Source organism: Myotis myotis, unplaced genomic scaffold, assembly GCF_014108235.1.
Source record: "Myotis myotis isolate mMyoMyo1 unplaced genomic scaffold, mMyoMyo1.p scaffold_m19_p_19, whole genome shotgun sequence".
NCBI classification, from domain to species: domain Eukaryota; kingdom Metazoa; phylum Chordata; class Mammalia; order Chiroptera; family Vespertilionidae; genus Myotis; species Myotis myotis.
The window spans coordinates 13,682,737-13,708,915 of NW_023416323.1; the positions used below are offsets into that span (position 1 = coordinate 13,682,737).

General features: G+C 44.2%; 1 protein-coding gene across 16 annotated transcripts in view; it reads left to right on the forward strand.

Annotated features, from left to right (window-relative positions):
- ANKRD11 (ankyrin repeat domain 11) overlaps window positions 1–26,179 on the forward strand; it is a 271,667-nt gene that overhangs the window by 206,714 nt on the left and 38,774 nt on the right. For 9 of the 16 annotated variants that reach the window (XM_036346978.1, XM_036346977.1, XM_036346973.1 and 6 more), the window contains 2 exons: window positions 5,676–5,823; window positions 21,469–21,607. In XM_036346978.1, the coding sequence (XP_036202871.1) occupies window positions 5,737–5,823; window positions 21,469–21,607 (226 nt within the window). In that variant the 5' untranslated portion in view covers window positions 5,676–5,736. Of the gene's footprint in view, window positions 1–5,675; window positions 5,824–20,154; window positions 20,215–21,468; window positions 21,608–26,179 lie in introns of those variants that run through there. The other 7 variants (XM_036346980.1, XM_036346979.1, XM_036346976.1 and 4 more) reach the window with 2 other exon arrangements.

Below are 26,179 nucleotides of genomic sequence, written 5' to 3' on the forward strand. Positions count from 1 at the left end.
TCTTTTTTCTGTGTCTGTATCTCCTGCCAGGCAAGTAGGGTTACTTGATGTTCTCTGCATTCTCTGCACTCCTGATGTGCATGCTTGTTCACACTAGTTTTCCTCTCTGGCTGCCTGTCCTCTTCCTGTGGTTGCAGCCCCGCTGGATACGGTGCCCTGGGGCCAGGTGGGTTCCTTGATCACTGGCGTGTGTGGCCTGTACAGGCGGCCAGGGCTGTTGACCCTGCACCCTGTTCCACTGTGCTCTCCGTGGCAGAGATGCTCCAGCTGGCTAGGCCCACAAGTGCCTTTGAGAACTTTCACAGGTTCTGCCTTTTTTTCACTTGGATTCTTGCTCTGATCTACATGAGGCCAGTAAGAATGCCTTCTGATTCCCATTGCTGTTAACTTGACACTTAAGGCAGGATTGGGCTAAAATTCCTAGGATTTTTGCTAAGCTACAGGTATTACAGTAGTGCCTGTCGCCTTCCTGCATCACGTTTTATCTTGGAGGAGTATCTTTCACATCTGCTGTGTTTCTTGCCCAGAAGGCATTATGATTATTTGAGATGGTCAACTTAGACTAAGGCCCATGAGTATGTTTATTGGAGTATGGGTGGGGGCTGGGTCTGCTGGCAGTTCTTAAACTTGAAGGCTGTTTAAAGCACCTTTGGGAAGGAACATACCTTGTCATCCTTGTCCAAAGGCCTCTTGTCATATTTGTCCTGTTGGTCCTTTGAACAGTTGTCTCTCCAAGCCCATAGATGCAGGGCCCCATGGCAGGCGGGAAGGAGAATTTGCCAGGTGGATACCACATGGAGTTTTTGTCGGCTATGGGCCACCTGCAATGTGCATAGGTACAGGGCTGGATGGCCTCTTCCGCCTTGTGTGCCCATTGGTCAGGGGCCTGATTATAGACAGTTGTTGCTTACCTCCAGGCTAAATGAATTTTTGTTTGGGCTCTGACACATACTGCCAGGTAATTGGCAAATTCCAATGTGACTCAGGGAGTGTGGCAAAGTCTCTTTTTAGAAAACTTGTTCCACCTCAGACCCTCTTGAGTGCTTTCCTGAAAGATCTTTTTGCCCCTTCCTCACAACCTGCGAATCTGGAACCACTGCCGTTCAGTTTGGAGGTGCAGAAACAGCCTGCATCCAGCAGCTTGTTCCTGCGCAGGAGCTGGTCAGAGGCCAAGGCAGGGCTCAGACCAGCTATGCTATCCTCAACCACCTTCGTACTGTGTTGTAAACATTTCCCAGATGCTCAGCATCAAGTCTACATGTGTCCCAGTGTGTTGTGGAGTGTTTCGTTTTGATGTGGTTTAGAGTGTCCCTGGGTTTACAATAGACTTCTTTTGATACTGGAAGTGAGAATTCAGGCTGCATTTAGCAGTATAGTGTGTCTGAGCAGGGAAAGGCAGGTCACCTCCAGAAAGAAGATAGCCTTCCATGGGTGGGGCTTGTTGGTCACCCACTTGGTTATGGTCAGCTGTGAAGCAAGTTGGTCAGAAAGCCCTAGAGCCTGAGTTTAGACAGCCTTGGAACTGTATAGAAGGGAGGATTGCCAGCCATGAAGACTGTCTCCACTGTGTCAACTGTTGGGTGGTCCCAGATTCTTCCTGGGTTTAACAGTGAATGCCCAGCACTGAGTGAGGAGGCCTGGGCTTCACAGCAGCATTCTAGAGCCTGGCTCCTGACGTGGGGAGTCAGCTCCTCTAGGCGGCCTCACAGTGTTGACTGGTGGTCCCACTTCATCTATATCATTTTCTTGGCTGGCATGGCCACTTCCTGTAGCTGAGGGAGAGGCTGACCAGGAAGAAAGGCACAAGCTGGTGTGGAGCCCGAGGGACCAGCATCCCCTGGCATAGTCAGGATGATCAAGCAGATGGCCAGGATGACCAAGCATTTGAGCTTTCATTCTCATCTAGTATGTCATGAGAAAATAACAAAATTAGGTTTGGCCAGGGAGTCATGTGAGGTATGGGATGGATTGACTCGTGCATCCAGCTTTCCTACAAATTCATCTGGAATGTGTCGCTGGCAAATCTGAGCTCTCTTTGTCACTAACTGCCTTGGTGAACCCTGTTTCAGTGACTGCTCTGAAAGAGATGAGTCTAAGTGTGCTGGGATTCAGCAGGCCCTGAGGAAATAATTGTCATTGTCCTGACTTTCCTGAATATTGAGGTGTTTGTAACAAGCACCATTCCCAAACATGAGAATCCCCAGAGTGAGTTACCTAGGTGATCTCAGCCATCGTTATAAAGGTGGGCTTGAGAAATACATATTACAGAAAACAGTATTCGTGATGACATTCCTACCTCACCTGTGCTCTCCCTAGTCTTTGTGGGAGAGGTGTGGTGGAGCCTTGAGGACAGTGGCCTTTTCAGGAATGAGTGAAGCCCATGCGCCAGGACAGGACATAGCATGCTTGACCATTTGCCAGCATGTAAGGTCCCTCAGGCTGTCCTGTTGAAGTGTGAACCTGCCCGCACTCTGTGATACATCACATGGCGTTAACTGGTTGGATGTTCACAAAATGAAAATACTGGCAAGTGTCTCCTGGTAGCAAGGGACAAGCTGCATGTGGTAGAGCAGTGGTTCTCAACCTTCCTAATACCACGACCCTTTAATACAGTTCCTCATGTTGTGGTGACCCCCAACCATAAAATTATTTTCATTGCTACCTCATAACTTAATTTTGCTACTGTTATGAATCGTAATGTAAATATCTGATATGCAGGATGTATTTAGGCGACCCCTGTGAAAGGGTCGTTCGTCTCCCAAAAGGGTCGCGACCCACAGGTTGAGAACCGCTGTGGTAGAGGCTCATGTGCCAAAAAGTTTAAGTCAGAGGAATTGGACCCAAAGACTTGCACCTTGAGGTTTCATTGTTTTAATTTTAATATTAACAATGACAACTGTGATAGCTTTGCACTAGTGGACTACTTCATGGTTACACAGTACTCAGAAGTGATTGGTACACCTTTGAGGGCCACCACTTTGTGGGCTCAACCTGTCATCTCCGTCACTGGTTCTGGGCCATGGTGAGCAGAGCTCCTTCTCCGTAGCTGGGTGTCACCTCAGAACTCAGCCTAGCTGTAATGCCCATCTGTAAAACACCTCACCTTCCAGTTTTTGAGGATACTTGGAACATGGAAGAAATCCTGAATGAGGAAGCTCAGAACTCATATCACCACTTTTTCTGGCCCTGCAGCTTCAGTGGTTGTTTTTAAAGATAATTAGGCTTTGGCGGTTGGGAGCAGTTGTTCTGGAAACATCCTATTCTCTTCGTGGTGTCTGGTAGCCATTGTACTGCCTTTCCCAGGGGAGGGAGGGGAATGGGAGAAGGAGGCAGATCTTTTCAGGTTAGTTCAGGGGCCTGAAAACTACACTTTGAATAGAGAGACCATCCAGCAGAGCCAGTTCAGGGACACTGATTGAAATCAGTTATTTGAAGAATGAAGTGACTTTCTCTGTGCTCTCCTGGTTGAGATGCTGTGAAGTGGGCTATGAGATCTGGGTCCAGAAACTGTGGGGTCCATATTGTGGCCACATGTGGGCAGTTCTGGGTGTTTCCTGCACCTTCTCCACAGACTCACATGTGTTCACATCCAGGAGCTGGAGGGTTGAATATCCCATGATTACTTTGCTCAGTTTTTCCATCATGAGAGCAGGCAGTCAGGATTTTTAAAAAATTTAACTTCCAGATAATCTTTAAATTTCTACTGAAACATTGCTGATGAGTTCCCAAACAGTGGTGAGTTTCAACAGTTATCACTGAATTAGGCTCTGGGATGCCATTCCTCCAGGCTGAGATGTTCCGGTTCCATAAGTAAAAATTGGAGGAGAATTTAGAATTCATAGTTTCAAATAGATATAGAAAATGTCATTTCTGGCCTTAGCCATCAGAGCACGTGGCTGGAAATACCCTGCTCATCTGCATTGTGTGCTGGGAAAGGAAGGCAATAAAATTGGTCAGCCGTGCCCCTCTCTCTCCCCAGAATAAATTCAGGTGTGTTCGTAAGTCAGGTAAACACCAAAGGGATACTTTTTTTGAAATTTATCAGTTAATATGGAAAAATAAGACAGGATCTCTAGAAGGCATGGTGAAGGGCATATTGCTCTTTAGCATACAGGGAGCAGGAAAAGTAGGGTAAACTGCCACTTACAGAATGCTTTTGAACATGTCTTTCAAAAGCTACACATCATACATAATAGAAGCTGTTCAATTCCAGGTGATTAATTATAAAAATTACTCATCCGAAATGGATAAGCACAAAGGTGTGTGACTGGGAAAAGGAAATGAAACAGTGCATTTAATTTGGTTTGTATAAAGGGTTTTCTACCTCTGACAATGCATTAAAAGAAAGGCAGTGACTTTTAGAAAGATGGAATAGATATAACAACACTCCCCCCTTCCCCCCGGGTTCCTCTTGCTCTGTGCAGCTGAAAATCTGGGTGTGATGTATGGAACAAGCGTAAGAGGACTGGGAAATAGAGAGAGAGCCGGCCTATATTGTAGGAATGTTCATGTCAAGCATGTCTAGTTAGGTCATGTGGCCACAGGTGGAGATGTGAAAGGAAGTTGATTCTTCACACAGGTCCCAGTGAGAGGTTACTGTGTGCCATGCAGAGCAACTGGGGAGAGCATTGGGGTGGTCAGGAGCAGGAATACAGAAGTGAGAGAGAGGTCTAGGCCAGATCTTTGTTGGAGTTTCCGTAGGAAGGCAAAGGGCACTGTGTCAACAGTTTAGGATTGACTAATTTGAATAATTCCGCAAAGTGTATGCTGGTCTGTATTGCCTAGTGGCTGGGTTGATTTACCTTAGGGGAAATAATTAGCCTGTGTGTAAGTAAGATAGGGGCTGATTGGTAGTTTTTTGTGTGAAAGGCACATCTACTTCAGGAGCCCTTTGCTTGTCTCTAAGAAAGAGCTAGCCCTGGGAGGGGCAGTCTCTCCCAGACAGCAAACTTTTTAAGGTATCAATACATCAGGAAATAAAAGCATGATGAATACAACATGTTTTCTGGGATTTCCTGGAAAATGCAGGGGCCGGGGCCTCGGGCTCATGTGCAGGGTCTGGCTTAGTACGTAGGACCCTGGACATTTTCTGGAAACTCCTTCAGAGGCGTCACATTACTCCCTCCTGAACATTTTATTCAGGAGAAGTTGGTGAACTTTCTGGAAAGAATAGTGATTCTCACTTAAACTGTCTGGGGAGCAGTGTGAGAATGGAACTGCTTTTCTTGGGTGGTGAATGGTGTTGAGGCTATGGCAGACAAGATCTGTAGACCTAAGGGGCAGGTACTGCACCTTTGGTGTGACCATGCCCGTGTGGGAGGGAGTGGCGGGTGGGATGGTACCTAACTCTGAAGAGCAGTGCCATAGCTGCTGGAACCCAGCATGCAGTCAGATTCAGGTATTGGCCACTACTGACCAGAAGCGTGGCTATCACCTTTGCTGGTTGGTCCTTTCTACAGCTGAGAAATGCTTGCTTGCCCCACCATGTTGTCAATTATGTATCGTAGACACTTTTTCTGCTGGTGTTTACCACCTGGGTACATCCTAAGTGGTCTCTTCGTGGGTGCTGGTCAGAAGAGCTGGTTACGTTCTTTTGATTCAATCTGTCACATGAGTTTGCGATTGCCTGGGTTTTGTTTTTCACCAAATTTTAACCTTCTTCCTCTCTTTTGAAGCAGACGGTTGATGATGAAGCAATGGCCGTATAAATGAAGATCAAGTGAGGGGTGAAGAACGATGCCCAAGGGTGGGTGTTCTAAAACACCACAGCAAGAAGAATTTTCTCTCAGCAACGACATGGTGGAGAAACAAACAGGGAAAAAGGTAACACTTGGCCTAGCTCTTCTCTTCTCCTCCTCCTTGCCTCCTGCTCTTCCTCCTCCTGGTCTTTCTCTCACCCTTACCTTTCTTTCCCCTTTACCCTCTTCTCCTTTTCTCATCCTCACCCCGTCTGATCCTTGTCCTACTCTCCTCCTCACATTCACATATCCTCAGCACATTCACCGTGTCTAAACAGGGATAAGGGCGGAGAATGTCATCTTGCCTGTTCTGGTTGTCTGTCTCTGTGTCATGTGTTTTCTTGTTGGGCCTCCTCGGCAGCCAGCAGTGGAGGAGGTATTGTTGGGTGGGTGGGTGTGGAGAACATTGATCTTGCCAAAGAGGTCTTGCTTTCTTTTTAGGATGTTTATTGTTTGGGGTACCAAAGTAAGTCTTTAAATAATAGTTTTATGTTTGAGATAACCTCGATTTGGCCCCACACTTCTGTACTCTAGGACCACTGGATTCCTGTCATGGTTTCAATAAGACCAAATCTGACATTTAACCATATTTGAGTTATCCTGATTAATACCACTGCTGGATAATTTAAATTTCAATTTGGCTTGTTCTCAGTGTGAGTAGGAAAATGGGATGCAATTCTAAAATTCTTGTATCTTACTAATGTGCTGTTACCACTGGGCTCTGGGGTGCACACTTCCTTTCCTGCAGTGTGAGGCTGCCCAGTGAACATGGATTTGGAATCAGACAGAAAGAGGTTAAGCTCATAATTTCCATGTGTGTCTTTATGACTATGAACAAGTCAGTTATCTGCCATGAGATTCAGATTTCTTTTCTTTACAGTTGGAATAAAAGCATCTTGTGCAGTTTTGGTGAAGTGCGGTAACAGTGCTGGCTTGCCCATGGGTGATACCACCCTACCATCACCATTTTTTAATCCTGATGTTTCTTGGCTTCTTTCCCTCTCTCCCTGGGTGCCCATGTGGCAGGCCATCCACACTAAATAGTCTGACTCTCGGCCCCTGGCATCAGTGCTCAAGGGTTACCTCTCGAAGTCCAGTTACCAGTCTTTCAAGCTACTTCTCCCTGCCCTCACATCAGCCCCGCTATATCCTGACACTTGGGAATGAACAGAAGCTCTGGGGCAGCTGCTTGCCCACTCTCTGCTGGTGCTTCCTGCTGCTGCATTAGTTCATGCCAATGTATCTGATAACACCCTGGATTTGGTAAAGAGTGAGGTTAGCATCTTTTCCACATGAGCAGATTAGTGGAACCATGTATTCATTTAGTTGAGGTTTAAAGTGTAGTTCAACCTGGCCAGTGTGGCTCAATGGTTGAGTGTTGAGCTAGGAACCATGAGGTCACGGTTCGATTCCCAGTTCGATGCCTGGGTTGTGGGCTCTATCCCTGGTGTGGGGCGTGCAGGAGGCAGCTGATCAATGATTCTCTCTCATCATTGATGTTTCTATCTCTTGCTACCTTTCCCTTCCTCTATGAAATCAATAAAGATATATATTTTTTAAATAAACTGAAGTAGTTCATGAGCATAGATGTGCTAACATGTTCATTTGACCAAGCAGGTCTCTAAGCCCCTGATGTCTGGGCAGTTGTGTCCATGCATTTTATACCACTTGCTCTGCTCCCAGTCCTTCGTGCTGCACACATTAACAGGTCGGAGCTGCGGTATGGAACTTTGGGCAGGCTGATGCTTGAGCTTGATCTGAGCACACGTGAGGATGTGCATGTATCTGTGAGGCCTATGGACAGTCTGGGTTCACCTTGGGATGGACGAGTGCTACTGTGCCCATGAGGAGATGCAGCCAGTGGGGCAGTGTGCCCTGGGCAGCATAACTCCCATTCTGTGGCCAAGAGTCCCAATTGTTGGGATACTTGGACATTGAATAGGCCAAACCACCCTTGATAGTTCCCAGGTTTCTGTATGGATTTTTCTTGTTCATGGTTTCTTTTGCTGTGCAGAAGCTTTTTATTTTGATGTAGTCCCATTTGTTCATTTTCTCTTTCGTTTCAAGTGCCCTAGGAGCTGTATCAGTGAAGAGATTGCTTCGGCATATGTCTGAGATTTTGTTGCCTTTGGATTCTTCTAGAATTTTTATGGTTTCCTGTCGTACATTTAAGTCCTTTATCCATTTTGAGTTTATTTTTGTGTATTGTGTAAGTTGGTGGTCTAGTTTCATTTTCTTGCATATATCTGTCCAATTTTCCCAGCACCATTTATTGAAGAGACTATCTTGGCTCCATTGTATGTTCTTGCCTCCTTTTTCAAATATTAATTGAGCATATTGGTTCGGGCCGATTTCTGGGCTCTCTATTCTATTCCATTGATCTATATGCCTATTCTTGTGCCAGTACCAGGCAGTTTTGAGAACAGTGGCTTTGTAATACATCTTGATATCTGGTATTGAGATCCCCCCTACTTTGGTCTTTTTCAGGATTGCTGCAGCTATTCGAGGTCTTTTTTTATTCCAGATGAATTTTTGGAGAGTTCGTTCTAGATCTCTGAAGTATGCCTTTGGTATTTTAATGGGAAGTGCGTTGAATTTATAGATTGCTTTGGGTAGTATGGACATTTTAATGATGTTGATTCTACCAATCCATGAACACGGTATGTTCTTCCATCTGTTTATGTCTTCCTCTATATCTTTTTTCAACGTCCTGTAGTTTTCTGAGTAGAGGTCTTTTACCTCTTTAGTTAAGTTTATTCCTAGGTAGCTTAATTTTTTTGGTGCGATGGTAAACGGGATTGTTTTTATAATCTCTCTTTCTGAAAGTTCACTATTGGTGTATAGAAATGCCTCGGATTTCTTGGGGTTAATTTTGTATCCTGCTACATTGCCAAATTCATGTATTAAGTCCAGTAGCTTGTTGATGGAGTCTCTAGGGTTTTGTATGTATAATATCATGTCGTCTGCAAATAAGGACAGTTTTACTTCCTCTTTTCCAATTTGGATGCCTTTTATTTCTTCTTCTTGCCGAATTGCAATGGCTAACACTTCCAGTACTATGTTGAACAGGAGTGGTGAGAGGGGGCATCCCTGTCTTGTTCCTGTTCTTAGGGGAAATGGTGTTAGTTTTTGTCCATTGAGTATGATGTTGGCTGTGGGCCTGTCATATATGGCTTTTATTATGTTGAGGTATGATCCTTCTACTCCCACCTTGCTGAGAGCTTTTATCAAAAATGGGTGTTGAATTTTGTCAAATGCTTTTTCTGCATCAATTGATATGACTATGTGTTTTTTTTCTTTCAATTTGTTTATGTGATGTATCACGTTTATTGATTTGCGGATATTGTACCATGCTTGCATCCCTAGGATAAATCCTACTTCGTCATGGTGTATGATCTTTCTGATGTACTGCTGGATCCGATTTGCTAAGATTTTGTTGAGGATTTTGGCATCTATGTTCATGAGGGATATTGGCCTGTAATTCTCTTTCATTGTGTTGTCTTTACCTGGTTTTGGTATTAGGGTGATGCTGGCTTCATAGAATGAGCTTGGAAGTGTTCCTTCCTCTTGAATTTTTTGTAGTAGTCTGAGGAGGATAGGTTTTAGTTCTTCCTTGAATGTTTGGTAAAACTCCCCTGTGAAGCCGTCTGGTCCTGGACTTTTGTTTGCTGGAAGCTTTTTGATGACTGCTTCAATTTCTTCCATAGTTATTGGCCTGTTGAGATTTTTAGATTCTTCCTGATTGAGTTTTGGAATGTTGTATTTTTCTAGGAATTTGTCCATTTCCTCCAGGTTGTCTAGTTTGTTGGAGTAGAGCTGTCCATAGTATTTTTTAACAATCATTTGTATTTCTGTGGGGTCTGTTGTTATTTCGCCTCTATCGTTTCTGATTTTGTTTATTTGGGTCCTCTCTCTTTGCTTCTTGGTGAGTCTGGCTAGAGGTTTGTCAATCTTGTTTATCCTTTCAAAGAACCAGCTCTTGGTTTCATTGATTTTCTGTATTGTTTTTTTGGTCTCTATGTCATTTATTTCTGCTCTAATCTTTATTATCTCCTTCCTTCTGCTCACTCTGGGGTTTTCTTGTTGCTCTCTTTCTAATTCTTTGAGTTGTAGAGTTAGATGATTTACTACCATTTTTTCTTGTTTGTTGAGATAGGCCTGTAGAGCTATAAACTTTCCTCTCAGGACTGCTTTCATTGTGTCCCATAGGTTTTGGATTGTTGTGTTTTCATTGTCATTAGTTTCCAGGATGTTTCGAATTTCTTCTTTGATTTCATTGGTAAGCCAATCAATATTTAATAGCATGCTATTCAGCTTCCAGGTGTTTGAGTATTTTGGGTTGTTTTTATTGTAGTTTATTTCTAATATTATGCCATCGTGGTCTGCGAAGACGCTTTTTATGATTTCAATTTTCTTGAATTTGGGGATACTTTGCTTGTGACCCAATATATGGTCTATTTTTGAATATGTCCTATGAGCATTTGAGTAGAATGTATATTCCCTGGCTTTCGGGTGAAGTGTTCTGAAGATGTCTATTAAGTCCATCTGATCTAGTGAGTCATTTAGGATTGCTGTATCTTTGCTGATTATTTGTCTAGAGGACTTATCCAGTGCTGTCAGTGGTGTATTAAAGTCCCCTACTATGATTGTATTGTTGTCGATGTCTCCTTTGATATCTTCCAGGAGTTTTTTTATGAATTTGGGTGCTCCTGCATTGGGTGCATATATGTTTACCAGGATTATATCTTCTTGTTGTATTGATCCCTTTAGTATTATGAAGTGGCCTTCCTTATCTCTTGTTATGGCCTTCACTTTGAGGTCTATTTTGTCCGATATAAGTATTGCTACCCCAGCTTTCTTTTCCTTTCCATTTGCCTGAAAGATATTTTTCCATCCTTTCACTTTCAGTCTGTGTGAGTCCCTTCTAATGAGGTGGGTTTCTTGTAGACAGCAGATGTATGGGTCATGTTTTTTTATCCATTCAGCCACTCGATGTCTTTTGTTTGGAGCATTTAGTCCGTTTACGTTTAAAGTTATTATTGAAAGGTACTTGTTTGTAGGCATTTCTGTTTTTGTGTGGCTGTTTTCTTTCTGAGCTTTTTATTTCTTATTTTTATACCAGTCCCTTTAGCATTCCTTGCATTGCTGGCTTGGTGGTGATAAACTCCCTTAGCCTTTTTTTGTCTGTGAAGCTTCTTATTTCCCCTTCAAGTTTGAATGATAGCCTTGCTGGATAGAGTATTCTTGGATTCAGTCCTTTGCTTTGCATCACTTTGTAAATTTCCATCCATTCTTTTCTGGCCTGATGTGTTTCTGTTGAGAAATCATTTGACAATCTAATGGGAGATCCCTTGTATGTAACTTTCCGTCTCTCTCTTGCAGCCTGTAAGATTCTCTCTTTGTCCTGAACATTTGCCATGGTAATTATGATGTGTCTTGGTGTGGGTCTTTTTGGGTTCACCTTGTTTGGGACTCTCTGGGCTTGTGTGACTTTTTTCTTCCCCACCTCAGGGAAATTTTCTGATATTATTTCTTCTAATAGGTTTTCTAATCCTTGTTCATCCTTCTGTTGTTCTGGTACCCCTATTATTCGTATGTTGTTTCGTTTCATGTTGTCCCAAAGCTCCCTTAGGCTCTCCTCCTGTCTTTTCATTTTTTTCTCCAATTGCAGTACGTTTTAGGTGTGTTTTGCTTCCTTGTCTTCTAAATTCTGTATGGATTTTTCTTGCAAGAGGATTTCCTAGCTGTGGGCATAGGATGAGGAAGAGGCCCACTTATGACTTGCTCTTGGGCCAGAGGCCCATACAGCCCTGCCCACCTGCTTTCTCTGCCTCCAAACTGGGTCCTCAGGAGCTCCAAACTGCTATTCCCTCTGGCCCGGGTTTTCCACAATGTGGAATTGCAGCTGGGCCTGCCCAGAAGGGCTTCTTGCCCAAAGCCAAATTGGAAGAGTCGGTGCCTCCTTGGAGATGGCAGCTGCCTGCGCTCTTGTGGGCACCTGATCCAGGGCCTTTTGGCAGGCATCCTGCTAACCTAACGCGGGGCTTGTTCTGGGATGGTTTGCACTGTTTTCCTTTCCTTGAGGAGAAAGATGCAAGTGGACTGAACTGGCTCTGGTGTGGTTGATATGAGCATCGTGTACACATATGCCTCAGGACATGTGTGGATTTGCTTTGGTATTTTTCTCAGTAAGGTAGCTTCGTACTTTTTTTTGAAAAAAACCACCCAAGAGAAAGCCAGACATTTTCCCCATAGAGGCTGACAAATTCTAACACTGAAGATGCCACATAATGGAGCCAGGCACTCTGTACTCTAGGAACTTACTCAGCCTAAATGGCAATTCAAAATAGAATTATTGGGAAGATGTACTTGGTGGCAGCTGTGACTTGAAAGTGCTGTACCTGAGGGCCCAAGAATCGTGGGATGGCAGAGCCCAGGGACACAGAGCTGCCGGTTCTGCTGTTGACACATGGCTGAATTTGTTCTGTTCTCTTTTCTCTCATAAACTCTGTTTTCTTCAGATACTGATCCATGTTACCGAAAGAAACATATTTTTAGATTCTTGCAAAAGAATCGTGATATAAGTGATACATTTGTGAACAGTGGAAAAAGGGCCCACAACACTGGCAGGAGTCTGATGCTGTTTTTGGTAGTTTCCTGGTGTCCTTTTGGCACAGGGTCTTCTGCATGGATTCTTTGGGCAACATACTCAGCTGCATTGCAGACAGGCTCTTCCTTAGGGCCTCCTCAGGATCCCACCCAGGAAATGCTCTGTCCCGGCAGCAGACTCCAGAATATCAAAACATCCAAGCTGGAAGGAGCCTGAGAAGGAACCAATAAGCCCCTCTGTGGATGAGGGTATTCTGTGCAGAGAAGCCAAGGGCTGCTGTGGTGTCTGAAGCCATCCAGCAAGAAATTAGGCCCTGACTCCCAGGCTGGGGCCTTCCCACACGAAACCTTCTTTCCATCTCATGCTAGATCCTTCTTCCTTGTCACACACTGCTCAGAGAGGAGACTGCACAACAACTCAGGGTTACTCCAGGTTTATGTGGTAGTAAAGTTCATTTTCTTTTGTGCTAGATAAGTGGTTCTTAAAGTGTTTTCTCATACCAGCACTATCAGCATCACCTGGGAACCTTTTAGGAATGCACAAAAAATCAGAAAGGCTAAGGGTGGATGCCTGCCCTCTGTTTTAACAAGTCCTTCAAGGATGTGGTGAGTGCTCTGTCAGAACAGTGTATGTACTGTGCATACCACAAGCTGTAGCATCCAGTATTCCCTTCACATTGTTCTTAGAGGAAATCCTAAAGTCTTGTCTGTAGAGGTTATCCAGCCATGGGCAAACCAGATCCGGCCCGTTTGAAATGAATAAAACTTAAAAAAAAAAAAAAAAAAAAAAAGACCGTACCTTTTTATGTAATGATGTTTACTTTGAATTTATATTAGTTCACACAAACACGCCATCCATGCTTTTGTTCCGGCCCTCCGGTCCAGTTTAAGAACCCATTGTGGCCCTCCAGTCAAAAAGTTTGCCCACCCCTGGGTTATACGCAGCCTCCCTGAAGGTCAGCAGGCCCACCTCTCCCTGAGGGATGGGGCCTACCTCTAGAAGTGGCCTTGTCAGTGCTGTGAGTGGGAGTGCTATAACCCTGTGATCCGCCCCCTTTCATCCAAGAGGAGTAATTTCAGTAGTGACCTCAGTTTTTTGTTCTTGATTTCTTTAAGAGAGAGAGAGAGAGAGAGAGAGAGAGAGAGCGAGAGAGAGAGACACTAAGGAAGAAACATCAAATCGGTTGACTCCCATACACGCCCAGACTGGGGGTCGAACCAGCAACCTTTTGGTGTACAGGACAATGCTCCAACCAACCGAGCACCCAGCCAGGGTTTGACCTCAATTTTGAAGCTAGAAGGGGCATGGTTGAAGTGGCCTCGGCTTGTAACTGCTTCGTACTGTGGTTTTATGGCAGTTCTTGGACATGGCCTGTCATGAGCAAGGAAGCATCCCTGAAAGGAGTCACGCACACACGTTTGTTTTTCCATATGCCGGGCTTATTAGGGGAGTCCTCCCCAGTAACCCAATAGAGTTGCATTCAAGTTACATACAGAGAAGGGGGGCTTACACGATAGAAGCAAGCAAAGCAATCGTTTGGTGCAAAGTCCTGGTCACTGGCCACATCTGCAGATGGAGACATGGGTCTTGGTCTCAAGCCAGGCCCCTATAGTGGTGGCACATATCTGGTGGAGTGGAATTCTGGCAGGGCTCTGGGTATGATCCTTGGTACAGCCAAGCTGGGGCATTGAATAGTTAGAGTTCTGAGTTCTTATAGCCCACAGTGGATGGAGTGCACTCATATCGGTGTCCAGATGGAGTCCTTATCAGAGTGTTCAGACTTGTGATTTTTTTGATGTTCTGGGCCATCCAAAGGATGTTCCTGTTATACCCCATTACCTCAGTCTTGACATAGCACTTGATATGACTGTCATGGCTGACATTGACTCCATATTGGGTTGTCAAAAGTGTTCAGAAAGTCTGCTCAGCTCTTGCTCTATACAAGGCCGTAATAAACAGAATCTGCAGGGCCACAGGTCTCCATGCTTGTTCCTTTGACACTGAGGAGCCCTGGGAGCACCTGGTTCCACAAATCCAAAAGAAATTGGTTGAAGAAAGAGTAGGATGTTATGTCCTTATAATGGAATCACAGAAAGGATGATGATGGGTCCCGTTTTCTTGGATCCCAGACCCCTGAGAGTGTCAACTCTTTTCATGCTTCAGATAGGCCTTCTGATGACAGTGAAATCTCCAGCAAAGTCAGGTTATTGTCACAGATGGATTCCTGCAATCTCTATCATCTGGAGCAGTGGTCGCCAGCCAGTGGTCTGTGAGGTCCGAAAGGTTGGCGACCACTGACCTGGAGAGTCTTAGCTGTTGGGGTTTCTGTTTGTCTATCTGTCTCTCTGTTTTGTGAGGGCAGAGAGAGAAATAGAGAAAAACCACAGACGATATGAGATGGGCCAAGGTCCTCTTCTGTGCCCAGACTGGTCCTGGAGTTGGGAGTTATTTACAGGTTTCTGCTCACTTAGCCACAAGGGCTTCCCCAACTGCTGATTCAAATTGAGTAGCACCAGCCTACCCTGCACCCTTTCTGCTCTCTGTACTAAATGATCCTTCTATGTAGCATTTGCTCCCCTTTGACACACCTGCATTTGCTTGTCATACAATCTCTCCCCATCATAATAAGTAAGCTCTTGGGAGGAGCCTTTTTGTGTTCTCTCAATGCTTTATTACTAGGCGTTACTGTGCAAATACTGACACCCTCAGATGCTCAAATCAGATTTCACAAGTGAAGGCAGGTTAGGCCTTTGAGAAATAAGGGACACAGTTTGGAAAGGAAGGAGTGAAGCTGTCTTTCCTTGCAGAGGACATGATCATCTACGTAGAAAATCTTAAGAAACCTACACAAAAGATCCAAGAACTAAGAAGTGAGCTTGGCAAGGTTGCACAATACACAGCCAGTATGCAGAGTATATTTCTAAATGCTGTTAGTGAACAATCAGCTATTAAAATTTAAAAATACACTTATAGTAGTGTCAGAATATGGATTCTTTTTTAAAAAATGTTCTTTTTATTGATTTATTTAGACAGGAGGGGAGAAGTATATAGAAAGAGAAATGTCAATGAGAGAGAAACATCTATTGGCTGCCTCCGGCAGGCTCCCTGCTGGGGATCAAGTCTGCAACCTGGGCATGTGGCCAGACCGGGAATCAAACCGCAGCCGGGCAAAATATGGATTCTTAAGGAATAAATTTGGCGAAAGATGTGCAAGACTTGTACCCTGAAAGCTACAAAACATTGCTGAGAGAAATTAGGCAGACCTAATCAAATGGAGAATTATACCATACTCATTTGTCAGAAAAATCTCAATATTATTTAGATACCATCCTCCCCAAATTGATCTATATATTCAGCATATTAGCCATTCAAAATTCTTGTAAGCTTTTAGGTAGAAATTGATAAGCTGATTCCAAAGTTCACATGGAAATTCAAAGGACCTAGAATAACCAAAAGCACTTTGAAAAGAAGAAAAATGTTGGAGGATATAACAGTCTGATTTCAGTCCTTACTATAGAGCAATGATTTTCAATCCTTTCATCTCATGGCACGCATAAAACTAATGACTAATCTTCTGCGGCACACCAAAAAGTATTGTTTTTGCCAATTTGACCAAAAAAGAGGTATAATCTTCAATCATTCATAGATGGTTATCGTGTTAGCTATTACCACTTTTTTTCATCCTTACCTGAGGCTATGTGTGTGTGTTTGTTTGTTTAATTACTGATTTGAGAGAGTGAGAGACATCAATCTGTTGCCTCTTGTATGTGCCCCAACTGGGGATCGAATCCACAGCCTTGCTATATGCCCTAACCATGAATTGACTTTGCAACCTTTTGGTATATAAGACGATGCTCCAACCAACTGAGCCACCTGACCAGGGCAGTTATTTTTTCATTTGCTAGTTGTGAGAAATGCTGACCTGTCTGAATTCAAATAATGGACTCGGAGACATGAAGTATGGCAAAAACAAGACTTTTAATACAGTCTTGCAAGAGCGCGTGTTTGATTGAACAGGCACACACAGAGCAGTGATCACAGGGTATTTATCCCTAGGGTGTGTGAGTTCTTCCTCCTGTTCCTCATTGGCTGAGTACTATGGGGTTAATAGTTTTCCTCATAGATCGCGTGGGTCTTATGTCTCCTATTGGATTATTTAAAAAAGTGGGCTGAGGCCTTTTCTAGTTGTCTCCACCTCCTGTTGTCTAGGTGGATCTTCCTGGAAAATGTGCTATTGGTCATGTACACAGTTTTTTGTTCTTATAACCTCTCCTCCCCTCCCTATATTCTGTTTGCCCTGGGAAAATTCAGTAACTGTTTCCATTAAAAGGTGACTCTGCTGAAGATGGATCACCGAGGCCTATTTCCTATAATAATAAGGGAAAAGAAGTCAGTGCCCCTGACTGAATAGTTAGATATTGCATATTTTAAAAACTCTTACGCACACTGGTTGAAAATCACTGCTGTAGAGTTATAATAATAAGATAGTGTGGTATTAGCCTAGGACAGGCATATCAATGAGGGGAACATAGAGACCCACATACACGAATGGTCAATTCTTTTCAGCAAAGATACTGAGGCAACTCAGTTGGGAAAGGGTAGTCTTTTCAACAAATGGAGGTGGAACAATTGGATTGACATATTTATGCTGTTTTTAGTGGCTAATATAATTTTGTTCCTATTGGATTCTTTTGCTGTTGGCCATTTATAGATTATTAACCATAGTTAAGGTAGTTCCAGGGTGAATGTACCAAGTGGACCATGACTATCCTCTAAACAGTACTACACTTTTCTTTTCTCTGTGTGGAAAGCATGGTGTGTTGGGGAATTACAAGCCAGCCTGCCTTTCTTTGTACATGATATGCGTGGAGTCCTCCCTCTCATCACCCCACCTCAAATTTATTGTGAAGGATACTATGAGAAGGGCCAACCAGGTCACCATCTGGTTGTCCTATTCAGCTGTTACCACTCTGGTGGTTTTTATGGCATATCAAAGTCTGACACGAAAGTGGCTGATTAGGATGAATTCAATGTTTTAGGTATTCTTTTACCATTTGTGAAATGAAAACATGTTGTAATGTGTACAGTTGGTTCCTATTGTGATTCCTATTTTACTAGTGAGGAAAGCTCCACTCTGCCCCAGCCCAGCTGCTCAGCAAGGTTCTGAACTCGGGTCTTTCCAGAGAGCTGTGTTCCTGCTGTAAGGCTCAGGGCTGAGCCCCTACCGCACTCCAGGTGCAGTGCAGGTGTTTGCTTTTCCCTGTACGGCTAGTATGATGAGGAGCTGCGATTTTAAAACTTTTGGAACTTTTTTAGTAACATATCAGTGCATATCATATATTACAGTTCATTTTTAAAACCTGGCATAGACTCCATCCAGATCAACACATAGCAGCATTGTCAGTCTCCTGGGAGACTTTCTGTGCAATCTGTAGCACTTCTGACCAAAGTGACCTCTGTTCTGACATCTATCACTGTAGATAAGTTTTTGCTGTTGGGATTTACATGAGAACTCTTGTTCAACGTTACATCTGATTTACAGGCTTTTTCTTAGCAGCAGTTCTCTTCCTTTGTTGCTGTGTAGTATTCCATTGTATGAATGTTCAGCAACTTATTTATCCATTTCTCCTGTAAACATTTGCATTCTTTTTAGTTTGGAATATAGCAGAGTAATGACATAAAGACATGTACATTGTTTTTCCCCCCAGTGGTTTAATAATTTGTCAAAATTAATTGTATCAGTTCTGCAGTCTCGAAAGCTGTGAGAGTTCAGATTAACTCACATTTTTGCTAACACTTGGTGTCCGTTTAAATTTAGTCATGCTGGTGGGTATGTAGGAGTATCCTGTGGTTTTATTTGTATTTTTCTGTTGTTTCCCAGTCATGAAGATGTCCTCCTGTACTATCTTCTAAAACCTTTCAGTCTGAGGTTCATCTGGAATTATTGTTTTGTGGTACAAGTTCAGGGTCAAGGTTTATTTTCTTCCCTATGGATGTTCACATGGTCATTGTCACTAAAAAGACCTCCTCTCCCCCCATGTGTTGTAGCAGAGGCTTTGTCACCAGCTAGGTGGGCTTCCAATTTGTGCTCTTTGTTCCAAACCTTTGGTCCTTGGTCCACGACCACCTGTTGTGATGACCGTAATTTTATAGTCTTGATCTCTGGTAGTTTAGTTGGCTGAACTTTGGTGTTTTTCTGAGTTATCTTTACTATTTTTGACCTTTTGCTTTTCTATGTGCATTTGGAATAAGCTGATTTCCAAAAAAAAAAAAAAAATGCCTACTAGGGTTTTAACTGTATTGCTTTAAATATAAAGATTAATGGGGAGAATTGCCAGGTTAACAATGTGAGTTCACTTATCATAAACATATTCCTCCATTTTTATGTCTTTTTTTCTCTCTCAGTAATGTTTTCTAACTGTTTATATAGGGGGCTTGAACATCTTTTGTTAGATTCATTTCTTTGTATTTGATGTCTTTTGATATTTTGGTATCATTTCCTAATTGTAGGAAATAAAAATAAATTCCAATATCTAACAACTTCTTTAATTTATATACTAATTTTCTATTTAATTATATATTCCTTTGGATTTTTCAGGTATACAGTCAGTCATTTTAAAATTAATACTTTGTTATCCTTTGGGGTGGGGCGTGGGGGAAAGGAATTGAGCCAAATCTAGTTCCAGAGGGGATTTTATTTTTGTGGCCTAGAAGTGCATGATGTGATTACTCATGCATCAGTATTGTTTTCCTAGAGGTGTCATGGAAGTTATCTATGTTGTTACATGTAACCATGTGTGTTTTTTTATTGTGGAATATTCCATTTATGACTACACTAGAATAAATGTATCCATTTGCCTTTTAAGGGGCAGTTGTGTTGTTTCATTATTTTACTATCATGAATAAACTGCCATTTGTGAACATGTGCACTAATTTCATTAACTTTATGAGAAACTCTCCAAGTGGCTTTGCCATTTGAGTCCCATCAGCAACAACTCAAGTTCTTGTTTTTCTGCCACACCCTTGTCAACATTTGATACTGTTAGTCTTCTTTATTTTAGCCATTCTAGTGGGATTATTTAGATCTTGTGGTTTTAATTTGAATTTTCCTAATGCAGAGAACACCTTTCCACATGTTAATTGGCTATATGGATATTTTCTTTTACAAAGTACATATTCATGTCTTTTGCTCATTTAAAAAAAGGAAGGTTTGCTTCTCTATAGATGAGGTGATTATAGGTAACCTTGCCTAGATACATCCCCCCTCATTCTTCCTCAGGACAACACCCAATCTTCTGCACTTGAGCAGAAGGTTCCTGGACCCCCTTTGTCAGGTAGAGGACTGTCCCTTCTTATGTGCTGAGACTTCGTGTAAGAATTAATGTAGACTTTTATCACAGGCCTTTTTCTGCAGCTATTGAAATGATCATGTGATTTTATTTTCTTCAGGTGGTGAATTACGTTGATCTTTTTATTTCTTGCATTCCTGAATACTTTATTATTTGTAATATATCTATAGGTCAGATTCACCAACTGGGCCAGGAGTTTTCTTGGTAGGCAGGTGTTTATTACAGTTTGGGGTTTTTGCTAATGGGTTCCATTCTTCTAGTTCTGTGGTGGCAGGTACAGGTAGTGACAGGTGTGGCTGTATCCTGACATCTCAGGTACACAGTAGGGTGAGATGGCATGTCTAGCATCTGTTAGGCTCTATCTTCCAGGGGTCCTTCCTCATCCCAGCAGTATTGCCCATATATGGCTCAGGCTCTGCCTGGTGGCCTCTCTTTGTACTCCAGATGCCCTCAGAGCTGGCAGCATGTTCTGGCAGAGATCTCCCTGGTCAATTGAGGATGTCTCTCATCTGCTAAGGTTGGTGGATGCTGTGGCTGAATGATCAAGCTGGAGGATCATTTGGGCCACAGGAGGAGGGAATTCAGTTATGTTTGGTGCAGGAGGTAGTGTCTCCTGGGAATATCCCCACCTCTTAAGGTGCTGTCCACTGAGGGGTTGGGTTCAGGGTGTCCACCTGCTGCAGACAGCAAAGCAGGGGCTCCTCTTGCCACAAGGTGCCCATTTCATTCACACACACAGACACACACACTGTTTTTTGGGATCAGACCACCCTATGCTCATGTGACCTCACCTCATATGGTACAGCACTGCATGGTGAGTGGCTGAATTTACATGCCCGACGAGCCCTGAGATCTCCATTTATCATCTTGAGGTGGGCACTGTCTTCCATTCTACAGATGATGACATCAAGGCAGACACATTGCTAGACTTGCACAAGGTTGGCCAGCTTGTCAGGGTGGGCTGGAACTTGGGCTTGCTAGTACTTACCCTGCAGGACAAACCAGCCCTGAGACTAGTGCAAGGAAGGGGGTGATGAGGATAGACGTGTCCTGCCCACTCTCCTGCTAGCTCTTGCTTTGGAGTGGGTCATCTGCACTCAGGTTTACAGATGTGGGCTCTGCTCTGAGATTGATGCTTGCTCTGCAGGATTTGTCCTGAAAACAGCTTCACAGTGTCACAGGCCTGTAGTGGTGCCAAAGACAGCATGAGCACTGGGGGTCATGTGAGGCCATGTGGAACTATGCAGAGGATGTCAGACAGGGAAGGAGGAGAACCCAATCCATTCACAGGAAGGGAGGAGTGCAGTCTCTTGGGGGATGGACACACTCCTGTATGGTGGGAGGCCCAGGCAGGTTGAAAATCAAGACACCATCTGTCCACACACCTTTTTAACTTTTCCCTGGGAAAATGGGTTCGGGCAACTGTGTCTCTGTATGCTCTGCTTTCTTCATACTCACGATAATACTTGTTAGCCGCAATTTCTCAAGACTCCTCTGGTTCAGGACAAGAAATGGGGCCATGTTTGATCATGGACAGGGCTCAACGGCAGCTCTGGTCTGTGAGGGGCCTAATGGGTGAGCGTGGCTGTCTGCCTTATAGAGGAAGACCGAGGAAGCCAATAGGCACACCTAATTCTGGCGGGCAGGAAGGGCTGTTAATTACCCAAATAAGAGATTTGCTTTAACTGGCACATAAATGAGACCATAGTGGATGTGAAGATTTGAGACTAATTTGTAAATGATATCTGAAAGTGTCACTTTCTTTTTCTAGGATAAAGATAAAGTTTCTCTAACCAAGACCCCAAAGCTGGACCGCAGTGATGGAGGGAAGGAGGTGAGAGAGAGAGCAACCAAACGGAAGCTGCCCTTCACTGTGGGGGCCAATGGAGAGCAGAAGGACTCAGACACAGGTACCAGGAGCCCAGCGCCGCCTCTGTCCCTCCTGTTGTCTCCTGTCCCCTGGCTCCTTCCTGACTGCCTCCAGGTCATCCTCACTTGAACCCTTCCCATATCATATCTGCCAACTCTTCTCCCATCCTCAGGGGTCTGCTGACAACAGGCTCCACCTGGGAGGTGGCCCCAAACCCATTCTAGGAGTCCTACTGCAGTCCTGGGGGGTGACCCAGAGCAAGGCCTCACAGCTTCTTCTCTTTATCTGATGTTCCAGGGGGTACTTGGGGATGATAAAAAGATTAGCACACAGAGAATTCACATAAGTGTGCATAGCAGAAATGCTCTCTGGACCCCAGCATGCCCAGGGAGCCTCCAAGTGTATATCCAGCCATGAGGCTTTCAGGCATTCCGTGCTCTCTTTAATCTCCTGTAAGGGGATTAAACATGTTTTCCATGTTGGAGGATAAACATGTTTTCCATGAAGGCTACAAAAACATAAATTAAACCCAATTATTTGAAATAAAATCCAAAGGGACCACTGAAAACAGGATCCAGCGAGTGCAGGTCAATGAGTATAGGTGTACATGTGTCTGTGTGTGAATGTGTAAACGTGTGTGAGCATGTGTGCACATGTGCGTGGGAGTGTATACGTGTGTGTGAGCATGTGCGTGCATGTCTCTGTGTCTTTGAATGTGTACATGTCAGGAGTTAATAATACTTGGTGTGTACACTTTTAAGTTGGTTCCATCTAGAGCTGCTCACTGGGACACATGCTGTGTCCAGGCAATAACCTGCCCTCCCTCTCTCCTGCTGGCCCACACTCTCTTCCTCTTGATCCTAGTGCCCAGGGGCCTTCCCAGCCTACTAGCCATCTGACTGCTCTGCAACCTTGTAGGCCAGTTGCATGCCAGGGCTGAGAAAGGTCACAGAGCATGCAGAAGGCCACAGAGTCTGGTTGAACCCACAGAGCTGTGAGGTGGGCCCAGGCTTTCCCACAATGCAGCCATAGGACAAGGAGCAGAAGCCCTGCAAAGATGGGGCATGGGTTAGGGCTTCCTGCATGTGAGGATATGTGTCAGGTACTGAAACAAGGTAAATGTAAGAAAATTGGGAGAAATGGCAGAGGGAGCAGCCTAGAAAAATAATCTGTGTCACAGCTTTTATTCATGAGGTCACAGGTCCTTCACTCACACCTTCCTATGCAGGTGCTCCTAAAAGAAGCAGGTTCATGGTAGCTGTGCAGATACTATGGTTAGTTAAAAGCCAGTGAAATGGGTATGATTTTGCTGGCTGGGATATGAGGAAGGTGGTATGGGCCAAACCCTTGTTTTTTGTCACTGAGTAGGCACATTGGGAATGGGAAGGGGTGAGTTTGCAAGGGGAGGGGCCGTGGAGCAGAGGGAAGATGTGAGTATGTATGTGGACATGGGCTCCCACCAGAATGGAGGGGTGCTCACAGGGATTCTGTGACTCAGGCTTTAGGTCCAGAGAAGATCAGGCCAGGCCTGGATATCCTCTCCTGTTATTAATGCCCATGCCAGTTCTAGTTGTGGAGGGTGTGCTGTTGCTGTTGGTTATTGGCTGCCTGGGTGTGGGGGTCTGAAAGACTCCAGAAGGGGTTCTGGGGTGGTCCTGTGTGTTCTTGGAGCCTTGATTTCAGAGTCAAGGAGATAGTGCTGAGTTCCCATCTCCTGAGAGAATGTGCTACCTGAGCAGATGTTGGTGCATCTGCATTTCTGTGGAGCATGCCTAGGGGTGGATGATCTTGACTACCCACCCTATCGGGTTGGTAGGATTTCTTTACAAGGACTGTTTCATGTCTTTAAAATTTTTTTAATTGAATTTATTGAGGTGACATTGGTTAATAAATTATATAGGTTTTAAGGGCCCATTTTATCTTGATGGTGGCTTTTTAGGTTTGTGTGTTCCAGCAGGCCTCACAGATTAGTCTGTTGATGGTTCGCATCTTCTCAGCAGGAGGTGTGCATGCTAGTTCTCTGAGGGGTCCAGAAGGTTTTTGGGGCACCCCAGGAGTGCTTATGTTTACTATCTGTGAGTCTGGATGTAGAGAAAAATCACTGTGAAGTAGGAAAAAAGTGAAGACCATTTTGAAAATAGAATTTTCCAAGCAAGGACTGTTACAAAAATATAAGTTAAATATAGTACTTGCCCTTCTATGTTTATTTTCCTTTTGGGGGCCAATTTTAATAACTTTTTTACAAATCTGCTCTGTTAATATGACAAAACTAGATTTTCCAGTGAGATGATTTTGGTTCACGGGTATGTCAAGTATCACTTGTATTAGGAGCCTCTAAACTAGCTGATCTTTGTGCACCATGTACACCAGTGGGAGGCCCTCTGCCTGGCCCTACTAGGTCTGTAGGCCATGATTAGTTACCTGTTAACCTGTCTTCTTCCTACTTGTACTTCCTGGTCAGCAGAAAATCTGAGCTGGATATTAACTTCGTACTAATTGTAGGAGCATTTCTTGCTCAGAAATATGGGCGAAGATGGATGAGGCCATTTTTCTGAGAGACACACACCTGCCCACTGCAGGGCTGTACCTCCAGCTGTGAGGAAGGGGGAGAAGCCACACAGGGGAGAATTATTAATTCCGATGAGTGACTGAAATAGATGCTGGTCCCTTTGGCCTGAGGCTAGGGTCCTCAAGAGCAACCGACCTGGAGACTGCCCTGCATCCTGGTTCTGCATGTTCCTCTAGCGCCCTCTGCTGGGAAGATGTGGTCCAGCTTGCTCTATAAGGTGTAGGTGTACATGGCAGAAGGCTCCAGAAGTTGAGGCTCTGAGTGGCAAATACTGAGTTTCCTTGGCTGTGCTCTGACTGGACAGAGGCTGTTGAGCCTCCTCCAGAGACCACCGAGCTTCCTAAGAGCCTTCTGTTTCATAGACCCTCAGGAATTGCTGCACATGACCCAGTCCATAGCAGGCTGGTCTCTGCAACAATTAGTCAAGGTTGGGGGCAGCTTGCCAAGAACAACACCTGTCTGCTGTGAAAGCTGGAAATACCCTACACATCCATGCCTAATCAAAGCAAATTCATCCTGACGTGGTTTGTCATGGTCGCACCCTGAACATTTCATGTCCAGGTGAATATGAGTATTGAGGTGAATATTGAATACTTCAATATCCTTCCAGAAACTCTGGCCAGAGCGTGCCCCAGAGCCAGGGCTGGGCATAGGCTGCACATGCCGTGTCTTGGCCCTTCCAGCCTAGGACCGAAGCAGGTCTGGCTATCTGTGTAGGAAAAGCAAGCAGGCCAACCTTTCATTAGCAGGTCGTCTGAGGAGGCTCAGCCTGCCCAAGCACCTGCTGCTGACTCACTGCTAGGTTGTTATAAAGCATCTTACCACTTACAGTGTTCATGATGAAATTGTATGATGTCTGCTACTTGCTTCAAATTATACTATTTTATTAACTTTTTATATGGTTAAATTTTCCCACAACTTGAAAAAAAATCTTTAAGTAAATATCGTTTAGGTTGGTTTAGATGATTACCTACTCTCTCCAGGCTTCCTTCATAAGCTTTTGATTCTTTACAGTTTTCCATCCCTTAGTCTGAACATTAGTGTGCTGCTTCCCAACTGGAACCACACACAGATGGGCCCTGCTTGTCCCCTGAGGTCCCCTTGATGCTTCTCTGCCAGAAGCATCAAGAGCTTGGCTGCTGCCTATTCTCAATACCTGAATGTGTCTTTGGAATGAGAAAAATTTAAGATTTTATTTTATTTTTACCTTGTAAGACTTGTCTCTGATATCTAGGGTATTTATTCAGAAGTGCTAAAATGTGAGCTCATTCATTCGAGTGTTTGAGGACACTTACTTATTTACCGAAATCATGATCACCCTGGTTCTGTAAGATGGGAAAGTACTGGCTGCTGTGACTGCTCGGGGGGCTGTCCTCTGTTTGTGAAAGGAAGACATTTCTCTCTTCTGTTGGCATCTGCAGAACTTCTTAGAACCCAACACCATGATGAAGAAGGGGCTTCTGCTCACTCACTGAGTGCTGAACTGTGGCAGAGGGAGAGCAATGTGGCACCGTGGGAAACTGACACCACTGTGGAACCTCTGGCTGTAAAGGGCACATGCCAACCACAGTATGACCCTGGGAACTCTCAGGACTTGGCTGATGCATTATGACAAGACTCCCAAAGATAGAAGGACTGGGGTAGGATGCCGTAGCCACATGCAGCAGGAAGACCTGATCAGTCTGCACTACACTGGGCACCTGATCACCTTGCATCTCAAAGTGGAGTCAAGAAGAAGGGCAAGGTTGGGCCCATTGCTCTGTGGCTCTCTTCTTGCACTACATGACTAAACTTAGGTTCTGCCCATTCCTGACTTGCCACTACCATGGAATAAAGATGAATGCTGTTATGCAGCAAAGAGATGGGATGTGGATGTTGGTGAGCAACCAGTGGGGCTACAGGGCAGAAGGTGAGAGAGCCCAGCACCTGCCCCTCCCATGATGATCTGAGTTCAAGGGTGAGAGCCCAGTTTATCTGAGGAACCACATTTGGTCACTCATAAAGAAGCACATCCAAGTAAAATATTTTCAAATAATTAAGAAT